Consider the following 17,153-nt stretch of genomic DNA (forward strand, 5'->3'; position numbering starts at 1 on the left):
ATTATTTATTAAATGGTAAAAAGATATTTAAAAAAACAAAATTAAGAAAAATTAAGCCATTGGATGCATTTAAAAAATTATACATATATATATATTATATACATTGCATACACATATGCATTTATATATATGTGTATATTTTGCATTTTATAAAATTTTAGAAAAAAAAAATTTGATTGTAGAATTAAATAATTTTTAAATATCATTAAACTCTCAAAAAATATGTATAAATTTTATAAAACATTCTTTTATTATTTATGATTGTACAATATAACAACCTAATTTCCTAAATAATATTTATCGTAAATAATAGTCATATATATCGTTAAAATATTCTTAAAAAATTGTCTACGTTGCATTGAAATTTTTCTTTTTTTTTCTTTTTTTTTCTTTTTTTTTCTTTTTTTTTCTCTTTTTTTCTCTTTTTTTTTCTCTTTTTTTTGTTTTTAATTTTTTTAATATTGAAAATAAGAAGAGTTTAAGGAATTGTGAGGAAATAAAACTAGCACATTTAGCTGCGCATTTTTAATGGACAAATAAAAAAAAACCTATTTTGAATATGCCAAATTAATGGGCCAAATTAAATGTGCCAAATTAAATGTACCAAATTAAACCTTGTTTATTCCCTATTGCTAATATAAAATTCGTATTCTCATATAACAAGAAATGAAAAGGCACAAAAAATATCAAAATAATAATCCCTAAAAAAAAAAATAATATGCATGTTATACTACTCGGTATACTAAGGCCCGCATATATAAGACGCAAAAATATATGAGTAACAATTTTTTGTGTTTTTTTCGAATTTAGCGGAATACAAATATAAGATGTAATATAATGTTTGTTCAATTCGAAAAAAATAATATATTTCCTAATAATATGAACTATATATTCATTTGGTTATTAATGCATAAAAATAAACATAGAGTATTTTTTTATTTTTATGAATGTTTCAATTTATTTTCTTTTCATTTTAACTAATATTTTAATAATTTCATGATAAAAAAAGATGGCAAATAAATTTATAAAAAGTCTTAAAATAACAAAATGAAACAATTTCATCATAATTTTCCAAGACTCTATGCATATCCCTCATAGGACAAAAATGTTTATTCATAAACCATCACAATAAATATAAATGTTATCAAAATTGTGTGTAAATTCAAACGTATCAAATAATAAGTTCTTTAAGACATTTAAGCTGAATAATTAAGCTGAATAATTAAGAAGCAATTAAGTAAAAAGGTTGTATTCTATAATAAACCATATTTATATGATAAAATAAAAAATATATGCCCCCATTAATAATATCCACTTTTGCTATTACATATGCATATGTGAATTTTTTTTATATAACTAATAGAAATAAAAAGAAAAATAACATTTTTATACTATTTGAATTATATAAAGAATATGAGGAGGCATAGTATATAAAATTTCATACAACGCATATATATTTATTTAGGGATAAAATGGTATGCTAAAGGAATATTTAAAGTAATTATTCATATAAACAAATCATAATTTTTAAGAATTTTAAAAATAAATCATGAATAAATTATTTTTTGGAACCAATAAATTGATATATAATTTAACTATAAAATAAATTTACTTTTTTCTCGTTAAAAATAATATGATTACAACATCACTATTAATGTTTATAAAACTAAAGGGCCAAAGAAAGCTTTCATATATTTTTTTTTGTAAAATATTTGAAAAAAAAAACTTGTTCTATGCAATTTGTTTAATGCTATTTTTGAATTATTTTTTCATGTACATTATAGTATACTAATGGTATACAAATTGGTATGGAATAAAAAAAAAAAAAAAAAATATATTTTTTTTTTATAAGGAAATAATTTAAAATAGAAAAAAAAAATATATAATATATATTTATGTACATGTAACTAACTATATAAGTTTATTTTTTAAATGCCAATTAAGATATTTGTTACTAAAGTAATAATATCAATAAGGAGACGAACAACAGGAAATTGAAGATTGAAAATATATTACAATACTACATCAAATTTGTTCCTTCATTCGCTTTTCCTCACAATTTGCGTATTTGTAAACAAAAAAAAAAAAAATATATAATATATATTTATATTTATGTAGATTAAAAAATAAAAACTGTTTGAAAAAGTGAAAAATCATATTCTTATATTTAACCTGAAAAAATATGCCGTATATTATATGTATGTTGCAAATAGCAGCGTATATATATGCATGTTCAAAATAGAAGATAGCTATTAATATTGTAGTAAAATGAAGAAGTTTAACAAGAGGAAAAATAATACTGGGAAAAAGGGAGGTTATAATAACAGAAATAAAAATAAAAAGGTAGATGATTCAGAGATCGAATCAGATGATATATTGTCATCAAATTTGTCTGAAGAAGATACTAATATTTTAAGTAAAAAAACAAAATTTAATGATGAAATAATTGAAAGTGATGAAGATGATAATAAAAACAACTCGGATGATGACAACGATTATGATGGGTTTAATAATCCAGAGGAAAGGAAAATGTATTTAGCTAAAAAATATCTCAAGGATATGGGAATTGAAAGTAGTGAAGAAGAGGATAGTGGTGAGGAATCAGAAAATAGTGAGAATGAAGAAAAAAAAAAAAAAAAAATAGGTTCCGATTTTTCATCTGATGATAATGATAGTGATATTGAGAAAAAAGAAAAAATAAAAAAAATGTTAATGGAAAAAGAGAGTTCTAAAAATAGGAAAATTCTTTTAAATTTAAGAGATAAAATAAGAATATTCTATGATGAAGAATTATCGAATACTTTATTAAATAATAATGATAAAAGAAATAAACAAAATATAAATAATTTATCAAAAAAGGTAAAAAATGATGATAATGTTTTGTTTTTAAATGGACACAAAAAAAGTGTTACTACAGTTGCCTGTCCAGATTATAATTTATCCTTTTTTGATCACTATAATTATAAAATCCAAAATAACAATTATGATAAAGACAATAATAATGATAAGTTAAACAAATATAATGACTATATTAATAGTGATGATGAAAATGAATCCTTTCTACATTCAAACAATAAAAATAGTGAAAATTTAAAAAATATATCTGACAATATTATGTATCCTAAATTTTTTGAAAATACTTCAATTAATACAATATATACAGGAGGAAAAGATGCTTGTATTATTGAATGGGATTTATCTCGACAAGAAAAAGTTCATATTTATAAAGGAAATCCAGATTCTTTTAAAGATTTTGGAAATCAAAGTGGGATTTGCCATTTTAAAAGTATAATGGATATTTATTGTAATAAATATAATTCATTTTTTATGTCAGTTGGATGTGATAATTTAATAAATGTATGGGATAATAGAACAAAAAAAACTTGCATGAACTCAGTTATAGGTCATAAAAATATTATAAGTTCAATAGTTGGATGTAATGATGATACAGAGGAACTAAATATGGAACATAATTTTTTTACTTCATCATATGATAAAACAATTAAATTGTGGGATTTAAGATTTTTTAATAAATGTATAAATACATACTTAGGTCATACAAATAATATCCTTACAATGAATTCATTAAATCAAAATAAATTATTAACAAGTTCTAGTGATTATACTATACGTTTTTGGAATACAAAAAATGATAATCATATATTATTTAATATAAATTATGAAATTATTGAATCATGTTGTACTCTTAATAATAAAATATTTGTAGCAGGAACATTCTCAGGAGCCCTTTATATTTTTACTTCATCTTATAAAAAACCAATTTGCATACACAAAAATGCACACAATTCTTATCCCATAACAGCACTTATAAGTATTCCATTTACAAATGTATTTATTTCTGGCTCTTATGATGGATATATTAATTTTTGGGAATATAAAAGTACTAGTAAAATATCTGCAAATATTCAAAAAATTATGACTGTACAGGTAAATGGAACAATAAATAAATTTTCTTTTGCACACAATTATAAATATTTATTTGTGGCTATTGGTAATGAAATGAAACATGGCAGATGGACACGAACGAACAATAAAAATGGCCTTGCTATAATACCAATTCAATTTTTGTCATAAATATTTCAAAAAAAAAAAAAAAAAAAAAAAAAAAAAAAAAAAACGATATATATCCCAATAAATAAAATGGCTAGTTAACACACACAATTTCGTACATATACAACATAATGAAATTTTTCATATCCAATTCAAAATAATTTATTTGTGTTAATGTTGTAAAATTTATGTATGACAATACTTTTTCAATTTGTATACATTTTTTAATTCCATATTTATCAATTATTAGTACTTTATATTTTTTTTGTTATTTTCATGCTTAATTTTATATTTTTAAATAACCAATTTAGTTGTCTAATCACATATACACTTTTTTTTAAATTAACAAAAAATATAAGTTATATTATTATTTTAGTTTTTATTAAAATATATAGTTTTCATAGCATATGTTTTTAGCACACATTTCACGTTGCTGAGGTAACAATATACTATATTAATTAAAGGTTTTACATTAATAAATAGTTATTTCTCATTTTTTAGTAGACAAATAAATCTATACAATTGCATTTTAAGTTATCATTGTGATTTATCTCTTTTTAAGAGATATTCTTTATTGTACCATTTTTTTAAAAATATATAATTTCCTCCTAGCTCTTTGCATTTACCTTTAATATGTGGATATATTTTTTATTTTTTTTTTTGACTTTTTTTGATTAATTTTTCTTCTTAGTAGACAATCATGAAAAATAAAAAAGTATAAATTCAGTGTGTAGAGGGTCATTGCATATATGCTAAAAATATTGAATGCATGAACATGATTTTTTTTTTTTTTTTCATGTCTATATTTTTATTTACAAATTTAATCATATGTAAGCAGTTTCATTTATTATAAAATACTATATTTTTTCGTTGAATGGAAAAATAGTTAGCAAAAAAAGTGATATATTATTAAGGTGAAAATTATTATTCTCATAATATTCTTACATTGTAAATTACACATTATATTTATTTTCTATTATTATATATAAAATATTCATTTTTGTATAAGTAAAATTATTAAATAAGCTAGAAATTAATTAATGCATATTTTAATAATCATGGTTTTATTCCTTAACTATCCTTTTTATTAAACATTTTTAAATGCATTATTATTATTATTATTTTTGAATTAATTCTAACTAAATAATTTTCATAGCTTTATGGTAATAAGGGGGGAGAAAATGAAAAAAAAAATTTCCTTTAACCTCTTTTTATTTTTCAGCTAATGAAACGGTTTATGTTTTATGATTATTGTATCATTATTTTTAATTTATTATTTTTTTTTTCGTGTGCATTTTAGTTTAAAATGCATATATTTCAAAAGAACAATATCATATACTATTGTTTATTTTGTATAATATGAAATAAATTATTAAAATATAGAATATTTTACTTTTCCTGAACGACTTAGAGTTTCATTTGTTCCCCACTTTACTCGTTTGGTCTTTCGTTTTTTTTTTTTTTAATAATATATAACTTTTTAAGATGAATGCTTTTATAACAATACCATATTAATATTATTACAATTAATTACATTTCTTAAAAAAACAAAAGTATATCATATGAAATATACAATATTTTACTTGTATTAATTAAGTTGTTAACCTATTTATTCATTTATATAATATTTAAATAGAACAAAAATAAAATATAAAACAAAAAATAATATAAAATGAGTAAAAAATATGTATATTGGGAAAAGCAGGGTAATGATCGTATGTGTGGTCTTCACTGCATAAATAGTATCCTTCAGGTAATTAAAAAAAATAATAAAATTATAATTGAATTTTATGAAATACATTGAAGTAAACCCTTATATAACTTCATACTAAAACACAATATAGGAAGGAAAATATTTAGTTATCATTATATCACATACATGTCCATATATTATTTAATTTGTTATATTCTATAGCATATTAAGATTGCTCTAAATATGAAGATTTTTATTATTGTATGTTTTATAGCTTGTTAATAAACATTTTATAATTATTTATTATTTGTATTCTTACAACATTTCAGGGACCTTATTATAGCGAAGATGTTCTAGCAAAAATAGGAAAAGAACTTGATGAAAAAGAAAAAGAATTTTTAAAATTATCTTCTAACGAGTTAATAAGAACAAATTCATCAAATGTTTTGGATGATGGTTTTATAAATATTTCGGTGTTGATTGAAAGTTTAAGAAGAAAAAATATTTTATTAAAAAATGCTTTTGAAGAAGATTTAACAAAAATAATATCAAGTGGTCACCAAGATATTGGTTATATATGTAATTTAGAACAACATTGGTTTAGTGTACGTAAAATTCATAATACTTGGTATGTATTAGATAGCTTAAAAAGTGCACCATTATTTATTAAAGATATAAATTTAAAATGTTATTTTAATGATATTTTTAAAAAATATCATATATTTTCTGTACAAAATATGAATCCATATATTTCTTTACCAAAACCTGATATAAATTTTGAACCTAAAAATCCCAATCAATTTTATATACCAACAAATCAGATTTCTGAAATTTCATCTGTGTCCAATGGTTTTATATTGGAAGATAAATATAATATGAACAAATCAGAAAATGGTAGTCTCTTTTCAAGTTTTAATAAGCCTCAAAATTTTCAATGGCCAAAAAATGGGGGAAGAAAATTAAATGACGATATAAATAATATTAGCTCAAATAATATAGATGATGATGGTGATGACGATTTTAAAACTGCTTTGAGATTATCAATGGAAGAATATATTAAGGTTCTACAAAAGAAAAGAAAATTTTTCACTTAATACTCCTATATATTTATCCTTTATAATTTTATTTTTTTACCCAACTTACCAAATATATATGCATGTTCATAATATGTTCACTACAATCCTGTCGCAATTTTTTATTTTTATAGAATCTGCCACCTCCGAAAAGTGAAGATTTAATTAATGAAGATTTCATAAATGTTATGATCAAATTACCAAACAAAAAAATCCAAAGAAAATTTGGCATATCAAAAACTTTAGCGGTATATTTAAAAAAAAAAAAAAAAAAAAAAAAATTGTCTTTATTTTGTCTAAGCATTACTTGACTGGGCTTATATAATTATATTCGTTTTCGATATGTTATATATATATGTATGCCATTTTTATGCTTATATATAGGACATTTTTTATTGGATAGAATATGAATCGGTAAATAACCAGCAGATAGACTCATCACTAATTTTTAAAAACTGTTATTATCTTTATCAATTATTTCCAAGGTATAAATCCATGTGTATATGAAATAAACAAATTTGTTTGGTTATTTTTATTTGTTTATAAATAGACGTTATGGCATATCCATTTTTATTTTATTATAATTAATAGGAGAAAGTTTTGCAAGTATCAAAACGGATCTATCGAATTACAAGTTGGCGACAAGGTAAATTGAATTTTCCATTTATACTCCCATATTTATTATCTATATATTGCATTGATATTTTTATCGTGATTTATTTTTTTTTAATATAGGTTGAATTGGTTCATGATAAAAGTTTGAAGGATATGAAATTCGAAAAAGAAGAAACATTTATGATGCAATAAAATTGGTTCCAAATAAATATGTAATTTATTTTCTTATAATCTTGATTGTTTTTTAACCTTTAAACAATTCAAAAATAAATAGAATAATAAATGTGGACAGCAAAAAAGGATATGTATTATGAAGAATAAACAAATATATATATTTCATATGCACACATTTTAAAAGTATAAATTTATTTCCTTAATATTAACATTCTATAATAATAATCATGTATCCCCCAAATAGTCATTTTATTTATTTACCCTATTATTTTCCCTTTTTTTAGTATTATGCACTTTTTACTTTTTTTAAATTAATTTAATATTTTTGTTAAGTCTATTTATACATAAAACAAAACAAACGAAAGAAAGAAAGACATTTTTTTTGAGCTTTATTTCTTTATCTTATTGTGTAGTATAAATATTTGATTTTTATTCGGCTCCTTTAGTTGATGTTGATAAATTCAATGTCTATTTAATATAATCATTTTTAAATAATAAAAAATGTTATTATATAGTTTTATTATTTTAATTTTTTTTATTAAAAAAAAAGTAATAATACATATTTTCTTTTGATATTTATTTCATAAGAAATATATATCTGTCCTTGTTTTAAAAGGAAAATAGCTTTGGAAGGAAACATTAGACATGCTTTGTATTTGTAAATTTTATATAATCAGTAATAGACATTCAAAAAGGATATATTACACCTTTTTTCAAATTTGGATAATTATGATATTAGTTTTAATTGTACTTTTCAAATATTAAGAGAGCGAAATAAAAAATTATTAAAGTGAAAATTATGAAAAAAAGAAAGTGATAATATTGATTATAAAAAGGGTATATAAAAAAAGTTGTTAATATAAATGTCAATTATTATTGTTATTATAAAAAAGAAATTACAAATTAAAAATATAAATATGCAAAAATAAGGAAATCACATATATGTACATACGCGTGTATATACGTTCTTTATTTAATAAGACCATAAACTATACAACGCAAATAACACACATAAAACAATTTTAATGGATTTATTTAATTCACATAAAAATATTAATTGCCTATAATTATACGTTCTAATTTTTTTTCATTAGTAGGTTTGTAAATGTTTTTTTTTATACCTTGAAATTTTTTAATAGTTTCATCTTTTTGAGAAGGAGAATTATTTAAAGAATTTTCTTCAGGAAAAAAAATTTTTTTTTTTTTTTCAAGGGCCATATCTGGTTGATAATTATTTTCTGGATAGGTAATAGTCCATTCATAAAGTGAAGGAGCATTTTCAAATTCTGTATTAAATTCTTTTAAATCATTAGATATTTTAACTGATTCTTTGATCATATATGCAATATTTGATACACCTATTATACTTGAAAATATTAAATGTAAATAATTGGTTATATTTTCTACTTTTTTTACAGCTTTCTCAATATTAGCATTATGATTATCATCATCATTTGAATTTTCATACTGATTGAAACCATTTATTGAATTATTATTTTCATTTCTACTAGCTAATTTATTATAGATAGTTATTTTATCCATATATGGAATTACAGCAGTATATATTAATGACATTCCTAAATTCATAGAAAAAAGCATTAAATTTGAAGAAGTAAGTTTATATGGGTGTTCCCAACTTGGGCAATGTAATTTTATACTTTTGTTGTCTAAACTTCTTTCAAAATTACAATATATTCCATTTGCACTATCTTTTGCAGCCATGTGAAAATGATATATTTCAGAAAATTTTTTTATTGGGATAAACCAAAAAAATGAATTTTGTTTATTTGTTAATACATTTATTCCATCTACTATAGTTATACGAAATGCTCTTCCAAATGGTTTAAGGGGATCTTTGTAAACATTAACTTTTACTCTAACTAACCAAGGGCCTGATATAAATTCGACTTTTTCTGTTTGTTTTGGTACTAATACAACATTTGAATTTTTTTTAGCACAAACTAAATAGGCTTCAGAATTTGACAAACTATTATTATTTTTATTGAAAAAAAAACCATTTGAATTATTTTTATATTTCTTTATAGGTATTTTGGTTATATTACTAGTATTGGTTCCAATTTTTGGGTGAATAGATAATTCACTATATATTACATCTTTGGTTTGTTTTAATATTTTTTCATTAATTATTGAAATTTCAACAGCTTGGTTATCTTTGTTACATATAACATCTCCATTTTTATCAATTCGAAAACTTAAATTATTTATGTCATGATCTGCATCTGATAAATTTACCCAATCATTTTTGTCATATCCTTTTTTTTTTGCAATGAAATTTATAATTTTTTCCTTTACAATATGAAATATAGTTCCATTATTTGCATCTTTTTGTGTTTCGGCATTCAAACCATTTATAAAAATGTTTGAAAAAATTAATAAAATAATTATATTTTTTATAAAAGTCATTTTGAAAAATAGTATGAATAAAATGGTTCTATAATTGTGAATAATATTTATAAAACTGAAATTTCGAAATTTATAATAATATTAAATATTTATGTTACTAGTGTATAATAATAAAATTTATAAAATAAACATATATTTTTAATAACATTCATGAATAACCCATTATATTTATGTATTAAATATATGGAGATTTTAGTGTAATAATAAAAGCATATTTTATTATTTTGTTCACTATATTAAATATGTTTTTTGAAGGAGTGCGTTTTTTGAAGGAGTACGTTTTTTCTTAATCCTACTAAAAATGTAATTTTGTATTAATTTTTGCTAAAATGTAAAAATTAAAACCAAACGTTTTCTCTTTCTACGCTTTTTGTAAATCGCCCCCTCTCTAATATCCTCAGCGCAATGTTATTATTTTAGCTTGTATGAATAAATTAAAAAAATATATGATTCTAAAAATTTTGTTCTATTCTAACAAAATAGTCTATAAACGAATTTTATAAAATAATATAATAAGAATAAAGTATGAAATATAAATAATAATACAAAAAATAATAAGCAATATGTGGGCGCGTTATAATTTAATAATGAAAAAGCAAAAAATGAATAGCTTTTATATATAATATAAAAAAAATGAAAAATTTATATTTTGAAAATTAACAAAATAAATAAAGAAAAAGGAACGTTAGGATAAATAGAAAAAAGCATGCAAACGTAGTATATTAAATTAAAGTAATTCGCATTTTGAATAAGCTGAAAAAATTTCTTTAATTTAAAAGTGAATGGGTTAGAAAGATATATAATAATATATCAGGTGCATATCTCCTTTTCTCATTTGGTATATAATATTAGTTTAGAATAATAACTAAATTTAAAAAATACATCTCTTAGAATTAAATAACAAATAATATGAAAAATCAATGTTATAATTTTTAAGATTAATGATAATTATAGTTAGTAATATTAATTGCGAATATAAAAAAAAATAGCGATGTTATAAAATATATTAATAATAAGTAAAATAAAGCAATACAAATAAATACTATAAAAAATATGAACACTATATAAAACAGCCTTAAATGAATTAAGAAAATGAATAAAAATATTATTTATATCCTATTTATTATTAAAACTATATTTTTTCTTATTATCCTATTTTTTTTATTTTTTTTTCTAAAAAATTTAGAATATGCCCTAAAAATATATTAATGCGGAATACTAGTGTATATATAATAACTATATAGGAAAATATTACGATTAATAGTGTTTTATTTTTTTATTATTATGCTCATTTCAAATGCAAAAAAATAAGTATTTTATTACATCATTTTTATTTCTCTTTCAAGTTTATATTTTTATTAATTAAATTGTATTGTTTGATAATCATTTTTCATCGATTATTTATTTGGTTTTTTTATAACAGAAAATTCGATCGTATTTCAAAATAATAAATAGACAAATAATCAAGTAACAAACTATATGAAAAAAAATAATCTCCCTTTTATATAAAAGAACGAATATAACATATTATGTCATACACATATACATAATATGTTTATATATATTTCTATAGATTAAACATAAAAGCATAAAAATACATATTCCTAACTTTTCTATAATATAATAAAGCTACACTTAGTTTGAAATTTGCTTTTCTAAGCCCCTTGTATATTTTGTTTTTTTCACTAAAAATAATGAACATACAATTATTCTTCTTTTAAATAATTCCTCATTATATTTACAAACTCTTCATAATTTATTCCCTTGTTTAAATTATCTGCATTGAAATGAAATTTATCTAAACATAATGATGAACCATTTGAAGAATTATTATTGCATAAATCTAAAAAATTTTTTAAACTGTCTTTATCTATTTCTCCGTTTTTTTGAATGCAAGCAAATAAATCTTTAAAAATTATATTCATATTACATTTCGCTAATTGTGTATTTATAAGAATATTCATCATTGATGGTGTTAAAATATAATCATCAATATAATTTGAATTATTTTCATGTATAGAGGACTTTATATTTTTTATTAATTCTTTTATTTCTTGATGCTCCATATTTTGTGAAAGAATCTTATTAAAAATTATATTAATATCATTCTCATTTAATTCACCATCTTCTGTTTTTGTAAAATATTTTAATGCTCTAATTAGACATTGTAAATCAATTTCCATTTTTATACTCTTTTTACCGCATTCAAAATCAAAATAAAAACGACAATTTGCGGTTTGCAATTTGCAGTTTGCGATTTACAATTTGCGATTTACAATTTGCAATTGCGAACATTTCTTATGCATAGTTAGTGGCTAGCTGTTTATTATTTAGTACAAACACGAAGAAAAGAAAAAAAAATAATAAATATATATACACACATATATTTGTTTTATTCTGAAATAACAAGTCGTATAATATACCTTTGTTTAGGGTATTATTAAAAAAAGTAATAATGCCCCTTTTTATTAACATCGTATTTTCCAAATCAGATCATAGTTACATACAATGATACTTTTAAAATGTATTTTTCTTAATTTTAAAATTACATAATATATTTTAAAATTACATAATATTACAAATGTGTAATTAAATAATATAAATGCCTTACTATTTTTTTTTCAAAAATTTATACTAATTTATGTTTCATAGTTGCGGATTTCACTTTTAATTATATTTTAAAAATAAACATGCTTTAAAAATAAGTTAATATTAAAAGAAATATGAATGTTTCACAAATTTGTAGTCACATATAAACATGCAATTAATTACTTTAAACGTATTATAAAATATTAATTATATATTATGTACACCTTTATTTTATAAAAGTATATTTAGTAAAAAAAATTATTTAATAACATGAGTGTGTATACATATACACATTATCTGAGTTTGTTTAAAAGATTAATTTTTTAAAATTAAATAAATATACTCACAGATTTAATATGATAATAAACTGGTCTATGCCTTAACAATGCCCACACACGTATGTATATATAATATGTGTGTATGCATAAATATATAATTGTGTGTATGCATAAATATATAACTGTGTGTGTTTATACAAAATTGTGTATTTTCACGTCAAAAATATTCCTTATTTTTTTTTAGTTTTTCGAAATAAAAATGTGTACTTTGAACATTTCTTCATCGTGTACTTACAATTTCTCTAAGTTCTTTAGGAACTTGTTGATTTGTTTTATTTAACAATTTTACCAACTCTTTTGCAAATCTTTGTTTTTGTGGAACATAATAATCATATGGAAAAAATAATATAGATTTTCCTTTATTACCTGCTCTACCTGTACGTCCAATTCTATGAATATAATCTTCAATCGTATTTGGTATATCATAATTAATAACAATCGAAATATTTTTAATATCTAACCCCCTTGATGCTACATCGGTTGCTACTAATATATTACATCTATCATTTTTATAATTATTTAATATTCTATCCCTTTCTCTTTGTTGTTTATCTCCATGTATTGATAAACTATTATATTGATGATATCGTAATTCTTTACATAAATTATCACAATTTCTTTTTGTATCACAAAAGATTAGAATTTTATTATTTTCATAATTATCTTTTAACCAATCGAGTAATTTTTTTTTTAAATCAATTGATGAGCTAACTATTACTTGTTGCTCTATATTTTTATTTGCTGTTAATTCACTTTTTCCGATTTGAATTTTTACTGGATCAAATGAACAAAAATCATATGCAAGCTTTCTAACTTGTTCAGGCCATGTTGCCGTTAAAAATAATAATTGTTTATTTTTATTAATTTGTGTCATTATTTTTCTTAATTGTTTTTCAAATCCCATGTCAAGTAATCTGTCTGCTTCATCAATAACTACATAGATGCATCTTAATAAATTTATGATTCCATTTTCTAAATAATCAAGAAGTCTTCCTGGAGTTGCAACAATTATATCGGCTCCTTTTTTTATATTATTAATTTGGAAATATTTCGGTACACCTCCATATACTGCAACAGCTTTTAAATTTAATTCGCTCTCGAAATTTTTAATTTCATTTAATACTTGCATACACAATTCTCGTGTTGGTAATAAAATTAATCCATATGTTTTACGATTTTCACTATCATCATTTTGAAATTCTTTTTCAAAATCAGGATCATAATTATTGTCATTATTATCATTCTCAGATAATTTTACTTCATTATTTTTTATAGGTTCAACCCCATTTTCTTCCATTTCTTTTTGTTTATGTTTCAATATATGCATAAGACATGGCAAAACAAATGCTAAGGTTTTTCCACTTCCTGTTTCAGCAACTCCTATTAAATCTTTTCCTGACAAAGCGATAGGCCATGTAATTTTTTGAATAGCTGTTGGTTCCTTAAATTTTTCATTTAAATAATTTAATATTGATTCATGAAAATCTAAATCTGAAAAATTGGTTATAAAATTATTTAATACTAAATCTTTATTTACATATATATTATTTTTTTTTAGTTCATTTTGTATTTCTTCATTTGATAATTTTTTTAACTTATTATCATTAACATTAAATAAGTTTTGTCTTTCTATTTTTACTTTTATTTTATTCCATTCTATATCTTTTAAATTATCTCCTAATTTTGAATATCTATCCGAGTTGTTTAAATTTCTCGAATATTTCGAATTATGGTCATCTCTTTTCATATAATTGTTATTATAATCATCCATGTTGTTATCTGTATTATTATCATAATCATTTCTTAAATTATAATTATTTTTTTTTTGATAATTTCCTCTTTCGTTTCTACTATTAACATTATTTTTATAATTAATAAATCCATTTTCATCATCCTCTTTATTATTTTTCCTTTCATACCTATTAAATTTGTTATAATTTTCAAATTCGTTATCTTCAAATTTTGTATCACCCAAATTTGAGTTGTTATTTCCATCATATTTTATATCATTATCCTCTTTATCAAAATCATTGTCTATATCATCTTTTAATTCATTTTCATTTAATATATTATAATTTAATTTTGTATCGGCATTATTTATATCATTTATTGTTTCATTTAAATGGCTAGCTGAATTATTATCATCTTTGACTTTATTTTCAGTACATATACTTTGATTTCTTATATTATTTATTACTTGTAAATATCCAATTTTTAATTCTTGATGGCTAATTATACCATTCCCTATTTTATTATTTTTACAATGAATTTGTGATAACTCATTTTTTGTGTGTATCAATTTTTTTAGTAAACACAATTTATCACCTGTACGGCAATTAATTGATCTGAATTTTAATATCTTTCTCATATTTTTTTTTTTTGTATTAATATTTGGAATAGTAACAAAACAAATAAATAGTACAACAAAACGTATTTCTTATTTAATTTTTATTTTTAATACGTTTTCTATTTTTATACACAGTTATTTCTATATAGCCTATTATTTATATATTCCTTCTTTCATATAAAACTCATTTCGTTTACAAATATTTAAAAAAAAAACAAAAATAAATTTCAAATAATTATTCACAAGTTATATATGTATTTAAGAAATAGCGCTAATCCTATAACATCATATGTTGAAGCTATATTTCTGAAAAAAAAAATCGTTACTTTAATTATCAAAAATACAAATAATATGTCATATTACCAAGGTATATGTTTTTCTATATGATTTCTGTAGTAACAAGATTCTTACTAATTAATCTTGTATATGCTATAAATATTTTTTGTAATATATTTTTTATTCTGGTAATGAATATATTCGCTAGCATGTTCATATATATATAGTGCTATATATATAATTAATTCACAATGTGTTTTTATAAAATGACGTTAAAAAAAATATATCACAAAAAATAATTTTTAAATATTTTAAATATTTTATATATAATTTGTTTTTTCCTTAAGTGTGATAACCTTTTATAGAATACATAATTTTATTACATAGATTCATACAAATATAATTGATCACATACATTTTATTTGGTTCTATAAAATATTATTATAAATGAAAGCACCTTAAAAACAAGCACACAAAATGTTATACAATTTTTTTTTTCGTTGATTTTTAGTGACATGCTTATTAAAATGTATTCGTATATATTCATTTCTAATGCTATTTTTTATTTTATTTTCCCTATTTTCTGTATTTTTTTTTTTTTTTAAATGGATTGATTATTTTTTAGTATAATAATAATGAGGCACATTCCTCAGATTTATATTCAAACTCACTAGTGAAAGTTCATTGTCCCTTTAAAATGTCAGTATTATGTATTGCATATATAAAAATAGATTAAAAAAATAGATTATTATGTGAAAACAGGGAACTTTTATATGCTTAAATTAAATTTTGTAGAGTATAATGAGAAATATTTTCTATTAAACACACACCATTTTTTTTTATAGATATAATACTCTTCTTTCGAATATTATGCATTTTTTTCTATCAACAAATTTATATATTTTTATTTCAAATGAGACAACTTAAAAAAATAAATGGGCGGCAAATGAATAAACATGTTCATTAATTTTTTTGAGTCTATTAAGTTATGTTATTATCATTTGTGATACTTTTTTTCAAATTTAGATACAATAATATGTCAAATGGTGTCACAGTATCTCCTCAAATATACATTTAAAAAAGCACACGTTTATATTTTCCAGTTACAATAGTTTAGATATTCATATATCACATTTTTGCACACACAAGCAATTATGAAATATTGAAACTTTGTGAATTTTTATATAAATATAATATTTACCAATGTTTTGGGCTAGTATTTTTTCTTTTTGTTTTTTTTAAACATAATAAAAAATATTTACTTGTGGATTTATTAGCCGCCGTCACATTTTTAATGTACTTAAAATTTTTTTACCACATTTAAAAAAATAGCGCACAACTTAAGGTACTTTTTATTATAAATACGAAAATATAATTATGTAAAAAAAAATAATAAATAATATTTGAAAATTCTGTGGCTGGTAGCGTAAAAAAAAATAAATAAATATACAAAAATAAGCATAGATATAACTAAATATTTTAAAAGAAAAAATTGCATTAATTAAGAAACGGAAAAATTATATTTTCACAAATATTTTTTTTGTATGTGTCGA

The 17,153-nt window shown here is 20.8% G+C and overlaps 5 protein-coding genes across 5 annotated transcripts; 2 read left to right on the forward strand and 3 right to left on the reverse strand.

Annotated features, from left to right (window-relative positions):
* Positions 1-2,268: 2,268 nt before the first annotated feature.
* Positions 2,269-4,095, forward strand: PY17X_1444000 (U3 snoRNP-associated 55-kDa protein; the record flags this gene model as incomplete). The annotated part of the gene is made up of 1 exon (XM_722332.2): positions 2,269-4,095. The coding sequence occupies one exon, from the start codon at positions 2,269-2,271 to the stop codon at positions 4,093-4,095; it is 1,827 nt and encodes a 608-aa protein (XP_727425.2).
* A 1,648-nt stretch (positions 4,096-5,743) lies between these two features.
* PY17X_1444100 (ataxin-3, putative) lies at positions 5,744-7,644 on the forward strand (the record flags this gene model as incomplete). The annotated part of the gene is made up of 6 exons (XM_022957615.1): positions 5,744-5,824; positions 6,094-6,825; positions 6,972-7,085; positions 7,222-7,322; positions 7,429-7,483; positions 7,573-7,644. The coding sequence occupies 6 exons, from the start codon at positions 5,744-5,746 to the stop codon at positions 7,642-7,644; spliced, it is 1,155 nt and encodes a 384-aa protein (XP_022812976.1).
* A 1,035-nt stretch (positions 7,645-8,679) lies between these two features.
* Positions 8,680-10,050, reverse strand: PY17X_1444200 (parasitophorous vacuolar protein 2, putative; the record flags this gene model as incomplete). Its single annotated transcript, XM_719564.1, has 1 exon — positions 8,680-10,050. One exon carries the CDS (start codon positions 10,048-10,050, stop codon positions 8,680-8,682), a length of 1,371 nt encoding a protein of 456 aa, XP_724657.1.
* Positions 10,051-11,756: 1,706 nt separating this feature from the next.
* On the reverse strand, positions 11,757-12,233 carry PY17X_1444300 (conserved Plasmodium protein, unknown function; the record flags this gene model as incomplete). Its single annotated transcript, XM_022957616.1, has 1 exon — positions 11,757-12,233. The coding sequence occupies one exon, from the start codon at positions 12,231-12,233 to the stop codon at positions 11,757-11,759; it is 477 nt and encodes a 158-aa protein (XP_022812977.1).
* A 964-nt stretch (positions 12,234-13,197) lies between these two features.
* On the reverse strand, positions 13,198-15,345 carry PY17X_1444400 (DNA helicase 60, putative; the record flags this gene model as incomplete). Its single annotated transcript, XM_719201.1, has 1 exon — positions 13,198-15,345. One exon carries the CDS (start codon positions 15,343-15,345, stop codon positions 13,198-13,200), a length of 2,148 nt encoding a protein of 715 aa, XP_724294.1.
* Between the last annotated feature and the right edge of the window lie 1,808 nt (positions 15,346-17,153).

Source organism: Plasmodium yoelii, assembly GCF_900002385.2.
Source record: "Plasmodium yoelii strain 17X genome assembly, chromosome: 14".
NCBI classification, from domain to species: domain Eukaryota; phylum Apicomplexa; class Aconoidasida; order Haemosporida; family Plasmodiidae; genus Plasmodium; species Plasmodium yoelii.